Source organism: Eublepharis macularius, chromosome 10 (assembly GCF_028583425.1).
Source record: "Eublepharis macularius isolate TG4126 chromosome 10, MPM_Emac_v1.0, whole genome shotgun sequence".
Lineage (NCBI taxonomy): Eukaryota > Metazoa > Chordata > Lepidosauria > Squamata > Eublepharidae > Eublepharis > Eublepharis macularius.
Window position 1 is genome coordinate 12,000,538 of NC_072799.1, and position 20,377 is coordinate 12,020,914.

At 45.7% G+C, this 20,377-nt stretch overlaps 1 protein-coding gene across 1 annotated transcript in view; it reads right to left on the bottom strand.

The window, feature by feature from the left end:
- CCDC158 (coiled-coil domain containing 158) overlaps positions 1-20,057 on the bottom strand; it is a 54,151-nt gene extending 34,094 nt beyond the window's left edge. Inside the window, exons 1-7 of the mRNA XM_054990131.1 lie at positions 20,025-20,057; positions 19,558-19,679; positions 18,437-18,675; positions 15,017-15,126; positions 12,247-12,574; positions 9,749-9,825; positions 6,524-6,634 (exon numbers count right to left, since the gene is read on the bottom strand). Coding sequence (XP_054846106.1) covers positions 6,524-6,634; positions 9,749-9,825; positions 12,247-12,574; positions 15,017-15,126; positions 18,437-18,675; positions 19,558-19,679; positions 20,025-20,050 — 1,013 coding nt within the window. The 5' untranslated portion in view covers positions 20,051-20,057. The remainder of the gene's footprint in view (positions 1-6,523; positions 6,635-9,748; positions 9,826-12,246; positions 12,575-15,016; positions 15,127-18,436; positions 18,676-19,557; positions 19,680-20,024) is intronic.
- Positions 20,058-20,377: the final 320 nt, after the last annotated feature.

Here is a 20,377-nt window from a genome sequence, read left to right on the forward strand (position 1 = left end):
GCCGCCTCGAGCTTTTTGGAGGAACGGTGAGATAAAAATGACGGCTGGACAGAGAGAGAGCTTTAAATTGAGTCATCATTTAAAAATGGCAACCTATTCCAAGCCTGTGATACGGGTACGTAAATACGTAAAAAAATTAACTACTGTTATAGTAATGATCATGGCTCACTATTAAGAAAAAAAACCCTCAAATTACTAAATAAGTATTTCCAATTCCAGCATCAGATTTTCAGGTGTACAAATTTCCGAATTTGGACATTTGTAGGGTGGGCCTGCTATGTATTCTAGGCACCCGAGTTTCTCGTCCTTTAATTTACAGGAAAGAGAGGCAAATTGTCCTGGGCTTTCTCTATGAAAATGTTTATTTACTTACTTCATTTATACCCCACCTTTCTCCCCTATGAGGACTCAAACTGGCTGATATCATTTTCCTCTTCTCTATTTTATCCTCACAACAACCCTGCAAGGTAAGCTGAGAGGGAGTGACTGGCCCAAAGACACCCAGTAGGCTTCTAAGGCAAAGTGGCGATAGGAACCTGGGTCTCCATATCATAGTTTGACACTGTAACCACTACAGTACACTGACTCTAGTGTGTGTGTATAAACAAACAAACCATGTCAACCTACCCATCTACTCCAGTCTTCTTGGAAGGCTAGATGAGTAGCACTAGTAACCTAAGGAAGGGCCTTCTCAGTTGTGGCACCAACACTTTGGAACTCCCTCCCCCCAGGGAGATTTGCCTGTCTCCCTCTGTCATTGCCTTCCACCAGCAGATGAAGACTTTTTTGCTTCATCTGGCCCTCCCCTACGGTTGCGTGTGGTTTTGTTTATGTTTTAATGTATTTATATTATTATTTTAATGTTTTAATTATCTGTTGTTTGCCATCTTGGAGATCCTATTTTGGGTGGGAAAACAGCACTAATTTTTGAAAATAAAATTAAATATGTTTATGTGCGTATACACACACACACACACACACAAACACAGGCTTCCTGTAACAACAATATTTGATTTATATTCTGCTCTTCAGGACAACTCAATGCCCACTCAGAGCAGTTTACAAAGTGTGGTGTAGGGATGTGCATTTCGGCATTCAGAATGCCGAAAGAATGCCGAAACAAAAGTGTTTCGGCTTCTTTCGGGGAATGCCGAAACGTTTCGGGGAATGCCAAAACGTTTCGGGTAGCCGAAAGAAAAAAGCCGAAACGTTTCGGGATTCTTTCGGCTTTCTTTCGGCTTTTCTATGGGAAAATGCCTCCGTCTTCCAGGACGCCTGGAGGAGGCATTTTCCCACCGAATAAGCCCAAAATTGGTGGGGACCTTCCTCTAACCCTTCCCTAACAACCACCCAAGTTTCAGACAGATTGGACTTTGGGGGGCCATGTTATGGCCCCCCCAAAGCAGGTCCCCCCATCCTCCCATAAGAAAGCGAAGGAGCAGCATATTGTTAGCATGCTGCTGCTGATCTTTCTTCATTATTTCCTATGGGGAAAAAATGAAGAGGCAGGCTTCCTTTGCCAGGGGTGGCATTTTGCATGCAAAATGCCCCCCAACCCTCTGGGGCCCTTCTCCCACCCCTCCTCCCACCCCCCCACCAAGGCTCAGCCTGCTCCCACTTGGGGGGGCATTTCATGGCCTCCCCAAGTAGGTGCTCTGCTCTCATCTCTACCACTGACAGCTGGGGGAGGCTTGTGTTGCCAGGGGTGGCATTTTGCATGCAAAATGCCCCCCAGCCCTCTGGGGCCCTTCTCCCACCCTTCCTCCCACCCCCCACCAAGGCTCAGACTGCTCCCACTTGGGGGGGCCATTTCATGGCCTCCCCAAGTAGGTCCTCTCAGCCCCTAAAGTCCACCCCTTACAGCCCCACACAAACCCAATTCCCCCCCAGCTGCCACACACAGACCCAAATCCCCACATTAGCCCCTCACAGATCCAAATCCACCCCCACCTGCCCTACACCCATAACCCCAGGAACAGGCTGGCAAAGGCCAGCCCTCTCCCTTTGTTCCCTATGCTGGGAACTTCTAAACTCTCTTTCCCTGGGCAATTCTGCACAGCCCAGGGGTGCCACAATGGTGGGCACACTTCTGAGTGCCAGCTGGTCCCTGTGAAAGAGCACCTGAACCACAGACACCCTCCCTCAAATTCCCCCACCACCTACAGAGATGGCTGGCCAGCCAGCCCCATTGTTCCCTATGATGGGAACCAACTGCACAACAAAGAATAAAACAAGAACAACACAAAATAAAGTTTTAAATTTTTTTTCTCCCTTCCAAAGTACAAGTAGGCAAAGCATTATGACACATTACACCAGCAGTCCCCCACACAGAAAAATAACACAACTCACTTAACATCAGAGAATCACAAAGCATGATACCTGTCAAAAACACTTTATTTCTTGAACAGCTTTAGGTTACACAGCAGGGGGGAACACCAAAGGGCATGGCAGCACTATCTTACACAAAAATAACACAACTCACTTAACATCAGAGAATCACAAAGCATGATTCCTGTCAAAAACACTATTTCTTGAACAGCTTTAGGTTACACAGCAGGGGGGAACACCAAAGGGCATGGCAGCACTATCTTACACAAAAATAACACAACTCACTTAACATCAGAGAATCACAAAAACACAATTCCTGTCAAAAACACTTTATTTCTTGAACAGCTTTAGGTTACACAGCAGGGGGGAACACCAAAGGGCATGGCAGCACTATCTTACACAAAAATAACACAACTCACTTAACATCAGAGAATCACAAAAGCACAATTCCTGTCAAAAACACTTTATTCTTGAACAGCTTTAGGCTACACAGCAGGGGGGGGACACCAAAGGGCATGGAAGCAGTATCTTACACAAAAATAACACAACTCACTTCACATTAAAGAATCACCCCAAAAAATAGCTGTCAAAAGCACTTTATTTCTGTAACTGCTTTAGGTTACACAGTAGGAAGGCACCGCAGAGCAGGAAAGCAGTGTACTACGCAAAAATAACACAACTCACTTCACATCAGAGAATCACACAAACACAATTGCTGTCAAAAACGGTGAAGTGGGTTGTATTATTTTTTGTAGTACATTGCTATCATGCCCTGTTGTGCCCTCCTACTGTGTAACCTAAAGCTGTTCAAGAAATAAAGAGTTTTTGCCAGGAATTGTGTTTTTGTGATTCTCTGATGTTAAGTGAGTTGTGTTATTTTTGTGTAAGATAGTGCTGCCATGCCCTTTGGTGTTCCCCCCTGCTGTGTAACCTAAAGCTGTTCAAGAAATAAAGTGTTTTTGACAGGAATTGTGTTTTGTGATTCTCTGATGTTAAGTGAGTTGTGTTATTTTTGTGTAAGATAATGCTGCCATGCCCTTTGGTGTTCCCCCCTGCTGTGTAACCTAAAGCTGTTCAAGAAATAAAGTGTTTTTGACAGGAATCATGCTTTGTGATTCTCTGATGTTAAGTGAGTTGTGTTATTTTTGTGTAAGATAGTGCTGCCATGCCCTTTGGTGTTCCCCCCTGCTGTGTAACCTAAAGCTGTTCAAGAAATAAAGTGTTTTTGACAGGAATCATGCTTTGTGATTCTCTGATGTTAAGTGAGTTTTGTTTTAATTTTTCTGTGTGGGGGACTGCTGGTGTAATGTGTCATAATGCTTTGCCTACTTGTACTTTGGAAGGGAGAAAATAATTTTTTTTAAACTTTATTTTGTGTTGTTCTTGTTTTATTCTTTGTTGTGCAGTTGGTTCCCATCATAGGGAACAATGGGGCTGGCTGGCCAGCCATCTCTGTAGGTGGTGGGGGAATTTGAGGGAGGGTGTCTGTGGTTCAGGTGCTCTTTCACAGGGACCAGCTGGCACTCAGAAGTGTGCCCACCATTGTGGCACCCCTGGGCTGTGCAGAATTGCCCAGGGAAAGAGAGTTTAGAAGTTCCCAGCATAGGGAACAAAGGGAGAGGGCTGGCCTTTGCCAGCCTGTTCCTGGGGTTATGGGTGTAGGGCAGGTGGGGGTGGATTTGGATCTGTGAGGGGCTAATGTGGGGATTTGGGTCTGTGTGTGGCAGCTGGGGGGGAATTGGGTTTGTGTGGGGCTGTAAGGGGTGGACTTTAGGGGCTGAGAGGACCTACTTGGGGATGCCATGAAATGCCCCCCCCAAGTGGGAGCAGTCTGAGCCTTGGTGGGGGGTGGGAGGAAGGGTGGGAGAAGGGCCCCAGAGGGCTGGGGGGCATTTTGCATGCAAAATGCCACCCCTGGCAACACAAGCCTCCCCCAGCTGTCAGTGGTAGAGATGAAAGCAGAGCACCTACTTGGGGAGGCCATGAAATGCCCCCCCAAGTGGAAGCAGGCTGAGCCTTGGTGGGGGGTGGGAGGAGGGGTGGGAGAAGGGCCCCAGAGGGTTGGGGGGCATTTTGCATGCAAAATGCCACCCCTGGCAACACAAGCCTCCCCCAGCTGTCAGTGGTAGAGATTAGAGCACCTACTTGGGGAGGCCATGAAATGCCCCCCCAAGTGGGAGCAGGCTGAGCCTTGGTGGGGGGTGGGAGGAGGGGTGGGAGAAGGGCCCCTGAGGGCTGGGGGGCATTTTGCATGTAAAATGCCACCCCTGGCAAAGGAAGCCTGCCTCTTCATTTTTTCCCCATAGGAAATAATGAAGAAAGATCAGCAGCAGCATGCTAACAATATGCTGCTCCTTCGCTTTCTTATGGGAGGATGGGGGGACCTGCTTTGGGGGGCCATAACATGGCCCCCCAAAGTCCAATCTGTCTGAAACTTGGGTGGTTGTTAGAGAAGGGTTAGAGGAAGGTCCCCACCAATTTTGGGCTTATTTGGTGGGAAAATGCCTCCTCCAGGCGTCCTGGAATACGGAGGCATTTTCCCATAGAAAAGCCGAAAGAATGCCGAAATAATGCCGAAAGAATCCCGAAAGTCGAAAGCCGAAAGAGATTCTTGTTTCGGCTTTCGGCTTTAACGATAGAGAATCTTCTTTCGGCTTTCTACTTTCGGCTATAGCCGAAAATTTTTGGCTTGCACACCCCTAGTGTGGTGGTGTTATCCCCACAACAATAATCACCCTGTGAGGTGGGTGGGGCTGAGAGAGCTCTGAAAGAGCTGCGACTAACCCAAAACTCACTCAGCTGGCTTCATGCAGAGGAGTGGGGAATCGAATGCGGTTCTCCAGCCACTCTTGTTCGTTTATGAAGTTCAGTACTATCTCGAATGACTGGCAGAAGCTCTCCAGAATCTCAGGAAAAGATTTTCCGTGTCATCTACTACCCAGTCCTTTTAACATCATCTACCCCCCCTCCCTGTGAAAGCTGCCCACCGTTTTTCAGCTGCTGCTATATTCAGTTGTACTGTTGTATTATTTGTTATTAATTGTATTGCTGCCATCAGGAAAAAAGAGTGCTGCTATTTTTGTATGATGTTTTTAAATGTTTTAATATGGAATGTTTTAAATGTTCTCAATGTTATGTGCCCTGAGCCTGCTCACGGGGAGGGCGGAATACAAATATGAAATAAATTAAATAAATAAATAAATAAATAGCTGGCGATGCCAAGGATCGACTCTGGGGCTCCATGTTGTATCTATTTACCCTATGGTATTGTTTATGAAACTGTCCTTCATACTGTATTGCAATGTACTTGATACTGATTGTACTAATCTCATACGTGTAATCCACCTTGAGTCCCAGCGAGAAAGGCCGACTATAAATGACATAAATAATAAATAAAATAAAGCAGATGTTCTGTGCCTGAGCCATGGCACTTCCCGTTCAACTGATTCATTCACTTGTCATCTCTCATGCCAAAAACTTTTCATAATTTTTTTTAAACTAATCCCAAGGCAGATTGGGAAAGAAAGTGGCATGGTATAAACTGATCTTATCAGATCATTATTTATTATTATTTATGTATGTAATTTATAGTCCGCCCTTCTCACATAGAGCCAAGCTATGAGTGACGAATGACATTCGCCTGGCAAGTGAACAGACTTGCGTGTATTCCTCCCTGTTCACTTGCCGTTCACTTGTGGAGCGCAACTCAACGGCAACTGAACAGGGAGGAATACACGGGAGTCTGTTCACTTGCCAGGCAAGTGTCGTTTGTCACTTGTAGCTTGGCTCTGAGATTCAAGGCAGATTACACAGTGTGAGATTAGTACAGTCAATTATCAAGGACGTTTCCATAAACAATGCCACAGGGTAAATAAACACAAGTTTACAAAGACATAGGAAAAAGAATGAGCAAGATCTTGGAAGCTAAGCAGGGTGGGTGCTTGGATGGACGACCCCCCGCAAAAGACGACACCGCAGAGGAAGGCCACCGGCAAGGCACCTCATCTTCTCATTTGCCTTGAAAGCCCCTTGCAGGGGTTGCCACAAGTCTATTCCAACTTGATGGCACATCCACACACAAGGCAGATGAAAGCAATGGCCCATGACTGACAGAATAAAGGTGCTTTCAGGAAAAGCGGTTTACTTTAGAATCTTTGCAGTGAAGTTCTAGGATAATATTCTTAAAGAGACATACTGAATGATTTCCAGCTGGCTTTGGATATTGCTCGCATGGCTGTGGGAAGCATTCGCTTTTTCACTCAGAGCCTCCAGCTCCATTTCGTGTTCACTTATCAGCCTTTCAACGCTTTTTTAAAAGAGAAAGAACAGTCAAACATCAACAATTGGTTTACACAGAAGTCAGGATCCAAATCTTGGTCACATGATATGACAGCCCCATCCTCCCAATTTTCCAGCACAGAAAACAAATTCACAGGTAGAAGGTGCGGTTTTTTTTCCCCCAACACTTGGGCCGAAAAAGGTTGCATATCCTCGCTGTGGTGGGCTCAACCTGCCTCCATTACCATAGCCCCCAGATCAGGCCAACTTCTCTGTGTGGGGGGTGGGTGCTTGGAGGTATACATGGTGATAGTGAGTGGGAATGAGGATAATAACAGCAATAACAACATTTGATTTATATGCCACCCTTCAGGACAATTTAATGCCACATTCAGAGTGGTTTACAAAAAGCTTGACAGCATTTCAACTAGCAATAGCTTTAAAAGATAATGTCTTCCTTGCCAAATTAGCAACGATTTTTAAAAAGTGTCACAAGAATTGCGTTGGCATGCAGTTGGTTCACCACTTTCCCTCTTTGTGTTACTTGTTTAAATCTGAATGCCTTTTGCTGCATTATATAGATTTACCACACCTATCCCGACAGACATTAACAGCGCAATCCTAAGCAGAGGCACTCCAGTTTAAGCCCAATTGATTTCATTGGGCTTAGACTGGAGTGACTCTGCTTAAGATTGTACTGTAAACGTTCTTAGGTCTCAGGCTTTAGAGACTCATTCTTAAAATCACAGGTCAGAAGGTTTAAATCTCAGGACCGCACAGATGATGGCTTCATCGAAGACTTCTATGCATGCTAACTTGTGGTAATTATTAGAATGTACTACTGGCACACCTAGATTGGAGGTGGGAGGCAAGAATTTGTCTTTAGTAGATTAGCTGCATTTCACATTTAGCACATAGTTTAAGTTCCATGTTATTTTATTTTGTGTCTGTTAATGGGCAGTCCATCTCTTCAATGCCACATTCACAAAAGGTATCATGTGGTAGAATTCCAAGAGGTGGGTAGAAATAGTACTGCTCTTCAATGTGACATCATCAGGCTATGCCCACACCACATCTTTTGGCCACACCACGCGTGACTCAGAGCCAAGCTACAAGTGACGCCTGATATAGGTTGGACACTTGACAGCTTCCCTCAAGCTTTGGTGGGAAATGTAGGCATCCTGCTCTTGCAGCTTGGCTCTCCATTTCAGCTGCAAGACCAGGATGCCTACATTTCCCATCAAAACTTGAGGGAAGCTGACAAGTGTTCAACCTGTGTCAGGCGTCACTTGTAGCTTGACTCTCAGGGTTTGGGATGCTGGAGGTCAGACCACTCCAAAAGCAGCCGCAAATGATTCTATGATTCTGGAATATGGAATTTTAGAAGTGCAGTTCTCGAGATCATAAAAACCAAAGTCTGCACATAAATATAGATTGGTGGCTAAGAGCACAAATCGAATCCAGATTTGCTAAAGGCAAACCACAAGGATTCTATATGGAACAGTGTCCCTTTGATAAATTACGATCTGAGACAAATGAATTAAGAAATTCTACTCGTACTTAATGCAATTGAAAAAGGAAGATGAGGTAGTAAAGGACTGTAGGATAAAGTGGGCACAAAATCTGGGGCATAATATAGATTTAGAACAATGGTCACAGACGGGTTTTTTTCAGCAGGAACGCAGGCGAACGGAGTTCTGGAACCTCTTGAAAATGGTCACATGGCTGGTGGCCCCGCCCCCTAATCTCCAGACAGAGGGGAGTTGAGATTGCCCTCCGTGCCAAGCGGCACGGAGGGCAATCTCAACTCCCCTGTCTGGAGATCAGGGGGCGGGGCCACCAGCCATGTGACCATTTTCTCCAAGGGCAACCCACTGAGTTCCACCACCTCTTTCCCCAGAAAAAAAGCCCTGATCACAGATATGGAAGACGAACATTAAAATAATAAAGTCAGCCACATTTAAAGAACATTTGTATAAAATGTATTACAGGCGGTATATGACCGGAAAAATTGGCCAAAATATATCCAGACATGTCCAATAAATGCTGGAAATGTAAAGACAAAATAGGCACGTTTTACCACATTTGGTGGTCATGTGAAAAGGTGACAAAATATTGGAAAATGATACGAGTTGTTACAAGAAGTATTAGGCAGGATCATACCTTTCAAACCTGAATTGTTCTTATTGAATATTATGTCAGAGGGAATAGAGAAGAAAAGTGGGTAATTGATACTGCATATAATCACGGCAGCGAGAATAATACATGCTAGAAGAAGTGATAGAAAAAGTTTCAGAAACAGCAGAGATGGACGTGCTAACAGAATTGATAAAAGAACAAAGCAGACAGGATGTGCAGAAAAGATGGACACCCTTCTAGGGACAGGTCAAATCAAAATATGGAATGAGAATCTAATCATATTGTATGAGGATAAGACCAGAGAAAATAAATAAATAAATAAGGAAAGAGGGAGAAGAGGGAAGGAGAGAGGAGAAAGAAGAGAAGGAGGGGAGGGGAAGGAACAGAGAAGGAAGGAAAAAAGAAAGGAAAGAGAAAGGGAAGAAAAGAACGAGAAAATGACTACTAGAACTGAGCAAAGTAGGCTTACAGGAAAATTAGGTCTAGAATAACGAAAAGAAGCTACAAAGAGGAATGAATGATAGAGATGGGAAATGAACATAATATACAAGCATGTAGGTTTGTGGTATATTACTTACCTGGATACCCTCCCTCTACCATCCCATGGTGTTATGTTTATATTTATGTATCCTTACTTAAAAATCAATAAAATTATGTTACAAAAAACCCAAAGTCTGCAATCCTATAAAGCAAATTTAGCAAAGGAGTGAATTAAGTCCATTAATCAAATGTCCCTGAATTTTTACACCCTGGCATAGTAGCCTGCCTTTTGTTTTAAAAGACTGTTTTTGTAAAATTTGAAACTTTGCTGTTAGCTATCTGTGTGTGTGCGCGTGCGTGCAAAAGACAGGAGAACAAGAATCTTCTGAAAAGGGAAGGAGGAATTAAAGACAAAGTTTGATACAGACTATTTCTGGCAAAACAAGAGCAGAAACATCATTACGTTGAGCATTCGTTGTGCAACAAACCTAATTCTTTACAGTGAGAAAGCAAGACAACGTACCTGTCTTGCTGCTGTTGAAGCAGAAGTTCGGTTTTGGACTGCGACTCCTTCGTCATCATTTCCAGCTGCTCTTCTAGCTGTTTTGAATCAATTATTACAGTTTACAGCCAAGCGAGCAATTTCCGTTACATGAGAACACCATGCAAAGGACTAGTTTCTCAAAAATGGGAAGACGAGACTGTGGTTCATTTATGGAACCCGGGTATAAATTCTGCAAAGTGGAACAGCTAAGGGTGTAGATCGTTTCTTGCTCACGCCAGCAACCATTTCCAGGACATCTTGACCAAAACTAGCTTTCTCATTATTCTCAAGCTAGCGCCAGTGCTTACTGGGCATTCCGAGTAATTCCATCTACGTTAGCATAAGATAAAAGTGGAAAAGAGCAAGAGTCCAGCAGCACCTATGAGACTAACAAAATTAGTGGTAGGGTATGCGCTTTCGTGAGTCACAGCTTGCTTATTCAGATATAGGTGCTACTGAACTCTTTGCTTTTTTCTACTGCTACAGACTAACATGGCTACCCATCTTGATCTACATGATAAAAGGACAGTTTCTGTAGGGCTCGATAGCTGAAGGAAGAGAGGACATCAGCCGAGCTCTGGGAACAAGCAGAAGGCTTTAAACAACCATCCCGGCCCTGCTCCAGTAGTCAGTAGAAGAGCACCTTCTCAGCCAAGCCCGTGTTTAGAGGAAGGAACGATCAGCCCAACTGTCCAGAAGCTTCAGTGCTTGTCTTACGTACATATGAAACTGCTTTATATTAAGGCAGATCATTGATCCATTTAGCTCAGCTCCATCCAAGAGCCTAATTCAACGTGGCATCTGGAGGACTATGAACTGAGGTTTATTTTAAGACTAAAATAGCCATTGGGGGTCCTCCATTCAGACTGTTGCTTGGGAGAAAGAGTGGTATGCACCTATATGAGCAGCTTTTAAGCTGTAGTGTTGACGTAGGAGGGTCTGCCATTGTAGCGGCTACTGTGACCTGAGTCCAGTTGACAGTACAATCCGTAATAGTTATATGCAGGGCTTTTTTTCTGGGGAAAGAGGTGGTGGATCTCAGTGGGTTGCCCTCGGAGAAAATGATCACATGGCTGGTGGCTCCGCCCCCTGATCTCCAGACAGAGGGGAGTTTAGATTGCCCTCTGCGCCGCTCAGCGGCGCAGAGGGCAATCTCAACTCCCCTCCTTCTGGAGATCAGGGGGCGGGGCCACCAGCCATGTGACCATTTTCAAGAGGTTCTGGAATTCCGTTCCACCACATTCCAGCTGCAAAAAAAGTCCTGGTTATATGTACTTAAGTGCCAACAATTTTCATGTCTATGTAAATCCGCACTAGAAATTTCACCACCAGGTCAAAATGATTGCATTGTAGTTAGATTTTAAAGGGCTGGCTGAATCTATCTTTTAGATTCACTTGCTATAGTACAGACTTGACTGCTGGCCCTTTCTGCCAGAGCATGTGGGGCCTATCATGTGCTCCCACGACCCAGTTAAAGATCAGACTACTGAATCTTACCCTGGTTATCCCACTAGTTCCTCCCCCCACCCCAAACACACTGCTGAGAAACCTCCGTGTTTGTTTTAAAGGACGCTTAGGGGGTGCTGTGGGATTTGTGAACTGCGTTGTTGTATTTCTGAAATATTTATTGTATGTATTTACCTATCATATTTATTGATTTAATTACTGAAGAACACTTTAAAATTAACACTGGGCCACTTTAAATTTGAAAAAACTATAGTTTGAAAAAAACCTGTATAAATTGTTATAATCGTTTCTCCTGGCAAAGGGTTTCCCCTTTTTGTTGGTTTCATATGGTTCAACCTGGGCCGATTCCAGACGACTAACCTTAAGTCGCCTCATGCCGCCCTCTTCCGGATCGCGACGGGGAAAATGCGAAATATCGCGAGTTTTGCGCGAGGAAACGCGATATTTCGCATTTTCCCCGTCGCGATCCGGAAGAGGGCGGCATGAGGCGACTTAAGGTTAGTCGTCTGGAATCGGCCCAGGGGAGCCTCCGGTTTCTTCAGCATTCTGAGAGCCAAGCTACAAGTGACGCCTGACACAGGTTAGAGACTTGTCAGCTTTCCTTAAATTGTTATGGGAAATGTAGGCATCCTGATCTTGCAGCTTGGCTCTCCATTTAATTGAAGTTTACAGAGCAGCAGTCTATGGGAGGGAGAACATGTGGTCAGGAGGGGAGTGCAGGCGTTGGGCTCTCGCCGGGCACCCCCCTTCCCCTCTGCTGTGTGTGTGTGTATGGGGGGGGGGCGGTTTTGTAAACTTCAATTAAATGGAAAGCAAACCTGTAAGACCAGGTTTGTGAGGTGAGCTCACAAGTGTCCAACCTGTGTCAGGTGTCACTTGTAGCTTGGCTCTGAGTGGTGGCAAACGTTGGGGGGCTGCCGGCAGGAAGTCTCCCCCTGTAGCAGGAGATCTGGCAGCCCTGGCCCTGATGCAAAACAAACTGCGCTCAAAATTATCTTAAAGACACTTACTGGGGCAATCATCCCTCTGACGTGCATCATCTCTACATCTAATTCTCGCAGGATTTTAATAAAAGCTGTCGGCAGGTTACGGACGTGGAGGCTGGAGATACTTTCATGTTCATAGACCTTCTTGCTGGAGTTACGTTCATAATCTATTAGGATATTCCGGAGATCCTGAAGCACATCTTCATGGGCCTGGACCATCGTCTTCAGGTGCTCAACTTGGTTATTGGCCTCCTTCAGCATTTTCTCCTGAAGCTGATTGGCTGTTTCCAGCTCTTTAATCGTAGCTCGCAGTTCGGAACAGACCTCCTCGGAGGTTTGGGATTCTTTTTGTCTGTTTATCAGAAAAGAGAGCACCCAATGCAGATGTTAGAACCTCGGAGGACTTTGCAATTGAGTTATGGTTTCCTCTGCAGCCTCATGGCCAATTTTTGTCAAAGGAAAACACAGAGAAGCTTAACATCCTTACATTTATGCCTTCTATATAATCCCAGGGCTTTTTTTCAGCTGGAATGTGGTGGAATGGAGTTCCGGAACCTCTTGAAAATGGTCACATGGCTGGTGGCCCCACCCCCTGATCTCCAGACAGAGGGGAGTTTAGATTGCCGCTCAGTGGCACAGAGGGCAATCTCAACTCCCCTCTGTCTGGAAATCAGAGGGCGGGGCCACCAGCCATGTGACCATTTTCTCCTAGGGCAACCCATTGAGTTCTACCACCTCTTTTCCCAGAAAAAAAGCCCTGCTATTAGGCTTTGAGTTAGGGTTGCTAGACCAGGGTCAGCCAATGTCAGGAGCTTTTGCAGGGGTGGGGGAGACCTTGAAAGACATCCGTACTGATGCTGTGATGTCACATCTGGGTGAAAACCCAGACATAACATCACACACAACCAACTGTATTAAACAGAGGATTTGAACTATCAAGGGTCAGGGGATAGAGTAGGTAGTCCACTTTTAATACTTGGGAGCAGGGCTTTTTTTCAGCGGGAACGCAGTGGAATGGAGTTCCGGCACCTCTTGAAAATGGTCACATGGCCGGTGGCCCCGCCCCCTGATCTCCAGACAGTGGGGAGTTTAGATTGCCCTCCGTGCAGCTGGAGCTGTGCAGAGGGCAATCCCAACTTCCCTCTGTCTGGAGATCAGGGGGCGGGGCCACCGGCCATGTGACCATTTTCACCAAGGGCAATTTAAACTTTTAAGAACTCCCCCTTTATTCCAGCTGACCCAAAGTGACGTCATTGGCCCTGGGAGCATGCGTGCACTTTTTGCGCTCACATGTGGTACCAGGGGCACCACTCAGGCCAGGAGTTGCCCCCTGTGCTGGCAACCCGCTGAGTTCCACCACCACTTTTCCCAGAAAAAAAAAAGCCCGGAATAATCCTATGACCCGAAGAAGCAGCACAGATGTAACACAGGGGCTAAGAACACAAGAGTCTAGCCGGATCCGATCAGCGGTCCATTTAGTCCAGCATCCTGTTTCATGCTGTGATTAACCAGATGCCCTGGAGGGCCAACAAACAGCACACGGAGGCCCAGGCCACTCCCCGATGCTGTCTCCCAAGGCTGGCATGCAGAGGTTTGCTGCCGCTGTTTGTGGACGTTTACTCAGCATGGCATTGAGACACTGTTGGACATCTCTTCCACAAATATGTCTAATCCCCTTTTTAAGGTGGCTGTGCTTTCCGATGGTGGGGCTGTACAGCCAGCATTCATGTATGCGTGCTATAAATTCATTAACTCATCCGATTGCACAGAATTATAGAACCCTAGAGCTGGAAAGGATCCCAAGGGTCATTTAGTCCAACCCCCTGCACAATGCAATAAATTCACAACTGCCTCCCCCCACTCCCTCAGTGCCCAGAGAAAGGGGGAAAAAACCCTCCAGGCTCCCTGGAGACATCCAATCCAAAAAGCAGAGCTCTTAAAGCAGCTAATAAAATGTTAACGTTATAATAAAACAATGTATTATTAAGATGGTTGTTTTGGATTTTTTGGGCTGTATAGCCGTGGTCTTGGCATTGTAGTTCCTGACGTTTCGCCAGCAGCTGTGGCTGGCCTCTTCAGAGGTGTAGCACCAAAAGACAGAGATCTCTCAGTGTCACAGTGTGGAAAAGATGTTGGCAGATGCCAGCCACAGCTGCTGGCAAAACGTCAGGAACTACAATGCCAAGACCACGGCAATACAGCCCGGAAAACCCACAACAACCATCGTTCTCTGGCCGTGAAAGCCTTCGACAATACAATGTATTATTAACCTAGCCTGTAAATGGAGCAGCAGCATCAAGCATGCAAGAGCCATCTCTTCTCTCTGAGAGCGTTGCTAAATAAAAATCCCTTACCATTTTCCTAATTGTAAGTATCATAGAAACATGCTCCCCTGGGCAGGGAGTTCCAGAAGTTGGGTGCTATTACACAGGACTCAGGGGAAAGGATTTTGACAAGCGCATAAACTGGAAGACAAGTATTATAGCTGTCATCCAAGCCTCCCCAGCTATTTAGAATCTTAGAATACTGCTTAAAAGCTCCCTTCTTGAAGTGCAAGTTTTCAGTGTGGCCTCAACAGGAACATGACTTCACAGCACCTGCTCCTGAAATTTGAGGAAGCAAGGCAACCACAAAGCAATTTAATCTAAAAAGTAACTGATCTGTACCGAGGTGTGCATGGTTGCCTGAATTTGGTGCCCTTTCCCAGTTCAGTAGTACAGCTCCCAGCAGGGAAATGAGAACAAGAGGCTTGGGGTCTTTGATGGTCTCTGGTCCACGCTGTGCGACTGCTCACCTGAGTTCAACAATGGAATCTTTCTCCTTCTGCGCCTCCTGAAGGCTTGCCTGCAACTCAATGACTGACTGTCTTAACGATAATTTCTGCTGCTCATGTAGCTCCGTAGCCTGTGAGAGATGAAATACAATCACAGAACAGTATTATTCACCCTGACTCTGGCCCCTAAGTCAGGGGTCCCCAACGTGGTGCCCATGGGCACCAGTGTGCTCACCAAAACCTTTCCTGGTGAGCACCATGTGTTTTTAGAAAATGGGTTGGGCCAGGTGGGGCTTTTGCCAAGCATGGTTTCTAATTGGCCAATGGAGATTTGATTGGCTGTGTAGATTTTTTAAAACATTGCTTTGGCAGAAGCAGCATCCCTAGTACAAGGATCTTCATTGTGGGACCGAAGCAGCCATTTTGTGGCTGCGCCCACCACACTGTGTCAGAATTCCCAGTGTGCTCACAGGCTCAAAAAGGTTAGCGACCCCTGCCCTATGCTGTTTGCCTCACCCACACTGAAGTCTTCCCAGCATACCAAAGCTAGGGACGCTCACCACGTGCCGATTCAGCTCACATCCTGTTCGCCAGTGGAGATCAGGGAGCCAATTCCCTGACAGGCTGTTTGCCATTTGCAACCTGTATATTCGCAGGAACAAGCTACCTGCAGTTACTGGAACCAGACTGGAACTGATGAAGTCAATTTCTGACTTCCTGCTGGGGAATTTTTTCTGTGTATCCAACAAAGTACTGGGGAAAGACGGATCTGCAGCACACTCTCCACGAACTGCAGGGATCCACTAGAAATGGCATCCTTCTGATCCCCCCACCTGGAAAATTTGCTGCATACCTGCCTTGAACAAGGAGAAAACGGGCTGGGGGTTGAGACCCACAGCCGATTCTCCTTCTCCCCACTCCAAATGATCAACATGGGCTATAGGGAGGAGGAGCAGATCACTCCCGTTCTCTACAGAAGAAGCAGTAAGATTTGGGTGGGAAGAAACCAAGCGATCGTTCTTTTCTCTCCACCGGAAACTGATAGCTTAGGTTTCCCCATGCCCCCCTTGCAAAAAGCTGCCAGGGTGGGCTGCAAAGAGCGGGTTGCTCTAGTTCTCCTGCAGGCCAACCCGTCAGCCCATTCTGTCAGTTCAATGAAGATGAAAAGAAGCCACTGATCTTTTCTCTCTTACTAGAAAGTAACAGAAAGGGCTGCAGAGCGTAGGAAAGACCGTCTCCTATTTGCTGCAGCCCAAGCAAACACCTGGGGGGGGGGCTGTGCTTCTTCCTCCTCTCATCACAAAGTGAGAACACTCCTTGCATTTCTAAAGGCCAGGTGCAACTTGCATGGGGCCCTAATTCGGTTCACGGCCATAGGGCGAGATTTTTTAAAAAAGGCTTCCACACTAATCAAAACAGGTATCCCTCTCACCCCCAGCGCGGCATCTTTTGGAAAAAAAAACCAAGCAGACAAATGCTATTCTCCTCCTTTAAAGAGCTGATTGGCACAGGGCACAGTTTTGATTTGTGAAAGCATACAAAGTAGAAGGATTAATAACATTTTATTCAGGGGGCATTTCGTAGAAAAAGAGGTGGAGGAACTCGTTAGCATAACTCATCAGCATATGCCACACTCCTTGACATCACTTCAAATGTTTCCTGAGCATAACTGATTTGCATATGCAGCACCCTCGGACATCACCTATCCTGCCTGTTTTGGACCTGATCCTGGCCATTCAGGGCCGAAATTGGGCCCAAAATGGCAAAAAGGAGCTGAAAATGGCCAAAAAGGGGCCCAAAATGGTCAGGATTGGGCCGCTGCTGAGCAGGAGAGTGATCCACCACCAGTCAAAGGCCCGATCCGGGCCGTTTTGACCCCAATCCAGGACAAAATGGGCCCAAAATGGCCGACTCAGGTGGGCGGGGCCACCTGATGTGCAACCTCTTTGGGTAACTGCCAGAATTCTGTTCCTGCGCGTTCCCGCTCAACATGAGCCCTGATTTTATTTATATACAATGGTCCCTGACCCAGGGAGGCCCACCTAGCATCGACTAGAGCCAGGGCCTTTTCAGTCCTGGCTCCAACCTGGTGGAACGCTCTGTCCAATGAGACCAGGGCCTGGCAGGATCCGTTATCCTTCCACCAGATCTGTAAGACGAGAGATGTTCTGCCAAGCGTATGGCTGATGCTGGACAGGGCCCCCACCAGCTGTATTTCATGGAATGGGGTCCTCCCTAGCAGAGCATCTACCCCCATAATCTTCTTTTTAAAGTATTTTTCAGTGACAGTTTGGGTGTTGGATCGAGTCAAACTATTTTTGTGCTGCTCTATGTTTTTAGATTTTGATATTGTATTTATTGTGATTTTAATTTCTGAAATTTAAGTTTTAAAGTTTATGAATGTAATCTGTCCTGTGACTGCTGGTGTGGGGAGGGTGGAATAGAAATTGAAAAAAAAATAATATACTGCCCTTCAGGACAACTTACCACCCAACTCAGAGCAGTTTACAAAGTATGTTATTATTATCTCCACAACAATCACCCTGTGAGCTGAGAGAGCTTCTTGAAGCTGTGACTGACCCAAGGTCACCCAGCTGGCTTCAAGTGGAGAAGAGGGGAATCAAACCTAGTTCTCTGGATTAGAGTCCTGTTGCTCTTAATCACTACACCAAACCGGCTCTCTATCCCATTCCATTCCTCACATGGCCCTAATCTGACCTGGGCCTCATATAGCTACTAGTTGGCTTTTACAAACACTCAATTCCCACTTAATTGTTTCTTTAGGTTATTTATATAATGTAAATTTCTTGCCTCTCTGCCAGGTCCCAAGGCAGGTGGTAAAACAATACTATACAAAAATAATCATCTAAACACATCGTTAGACAATGAAGTTGGAGTTCACATCAACAACTGTCAAGCTGCCCCATAAACTCCCTTCAATAGCTCTGGTTCACAGCCTTGACAAGAGGCTGTTAAAGGGCAGGCACTTAGCCCACCCCTTTTGAGAGATGGTTCCACAGTGGCGGGACTTTAACAGAAAAGGCGCAAGCTGTGATGGAGCAGATCTAATCTTATACTAAGTTTCTTATTTTTTAAAAAAAGATACCATATTTTTAACACTTGAGGCTAAAAGGACAGGCTGTTGGGCGTACAAAGCCAGAGGGTTTGATTTGTGAAAGCGTATTTCACAGGAATTTCAGTCTTCAGGCCCCTCTCCTTCCCCAGGGCTAGTGGACACAAAATCAATTGTGCCTATCAAGAAGACATCTTTCATTTGTACTCTTTCACTCCAGTTGCCAACCCATGTTCCACTTGGTTCAGAGTTTAGATTGCCTTGGAATAGAACCTGGATTGGTTTTTCTTCCTTTTGTGCAGAGGACACACATCCCTTCACTGCATGGCAATTAGTCCAGAGCAACAAGGACAAAGTTCAACACTCACGTCGCTTAGCCTCTTCTGCAGCTCTCGGACTTGCTGAGAATAGTCTTCCAAAATGTTCTCGACGTGCTCTTTCCCAAAGTAACTACTCCTCCTTGAGCTCCCAACGTCTCCTTCATATTTAGAGTACGAGGTCTTGGTTGGGCTAGTGGGGGCACTAGAGCAGGAGAGGTTTTCCAGTACTGTGCTGCGTACGCTTGAAGATCGTGGCTTTGGGCTGTCCATAAATGGACCGGAAGCATCTAAGAAAACAGCACAGAATTTCAAGGCGGCTCAAAGAAGTGCTCCGGTAGATACGCTAATGCAAACAAGGATGGCCTCTTACATAGACATGCAAACAAAGAGGAAAATGAACACTGATTGTCATCAGGGCTTTTTTTCAGCTGGAACGCAGGGGGACGGAGTTCCGGAACCTCTTGAAAATGGTCACATGGCTGGTGGCCCCGCCCCCTGATCTCCAGACAGAGGGGAGTTTAGATTGCGGTGCGGAGGGCAATCGAAACTCCCCTCTGTCTGGAGATCGGAGGGGGGGGGCCACCAGCCACATGACCATTTTCTCTGAGGGCCACCCACTGAGTTCCACCACCTCTTTCCCCAGAAAAAAAGCCCTGCTCGTCATCATTAAGGCAGTAAGCACTGCATAGGCTGTAACGTCTGCACAACTGCCATGTAACTGCAGATGCTGGCAGCCTGACACGGAATTCTTCATACTGGGAATTTCATTTTGCAAGGCACTCCACTTCCTCGGGTCTTCTACAGGTCACTGTCCTTCTCAGTGGAGTTGTACAGTCCACCCCACTTGACTTAAGAACCTAGCCAGTGTTTAAACAACCCGGCTACAATAATTTCAAGGACACGGATCTTAGATTTTGCAATGGATCAGTACACCTACCCCATCGTTAAAGTTAGGAGGAAAAACATTTATAGATGGGGAACTGAATGCAGAGGGACAGCAACTAATCCAAGGTGAGATGTGAACCCACTTCTTCTATGTCCCATTTTCTAACCATCCATTCAAAAAACTTGGAAAGTATCTCACAGCCAGTGAGAGCAGAAAAGATGGCTGTGGTGCATTACTCAGCGTTGATATAATGTGTTTTACATGCGCATACAGATGTACATACTTGAACTTAACATGTTGCTTGGAGAGGAAGCCCCTTCTCGACATGGGACAGATTCCACTGAGAACCTGGTTGCTTCTTCCTGGAGTTTCAAGGTCTCTTTGGTTTGCCTTTCCAGTGCTTCCCTGCATAATCCAAGGCGTACGTTTGGAGACTGATTACTCTGCCTCAACTACTCAATCACACAAAGTCATACTCTGTGTAAATTACAGGTTTTCACTCATTTCATATTGCTAATTATGTGGTACAAGCAAAAAAGCAAATGAGAAGGCCACTGCATATAGTTAACACAACCCCTGAATACTCAATTGCTTTTCGTATCTCAAAAGAAATAATACTGGCGAAAAACAGTATTTGACTAATAGTGAACTCTTGTTAAAAAAAAAAACTCATGGATATTTCTTTAGACAAAATGGTACCTACAGATTGTTTCTGGCATTTCTACGATTTGAGTAAAAAGCAGGTCCTACCTTAGCTCTTGAATACTCTTACTCATCTTGGCACAACCTGCAAAAAAACCAAAATAACTGAAATAATCATCATGTGGTATAAATTAACTAAACAGAAAAAATAAGTGAAACATAGCCTGGCACGCATTAGATGGATTTGGACCTTAGATTATCTGCGGCATATAATGTTCATTACTTTGAATGTCAATCTACAAATTGTAATTTTTTTACCCACTGCACCTGAAGATCAGTTGCAATTCCAAATCTCCAGGCAACCCTACGGGGATCACCATCTAAAGTGGTATAGCCCAAATACAGGTTGGCCATCTCCTGTTTGTGAGAACGGAGATGGTTTGAAGGTAACAACACACAAC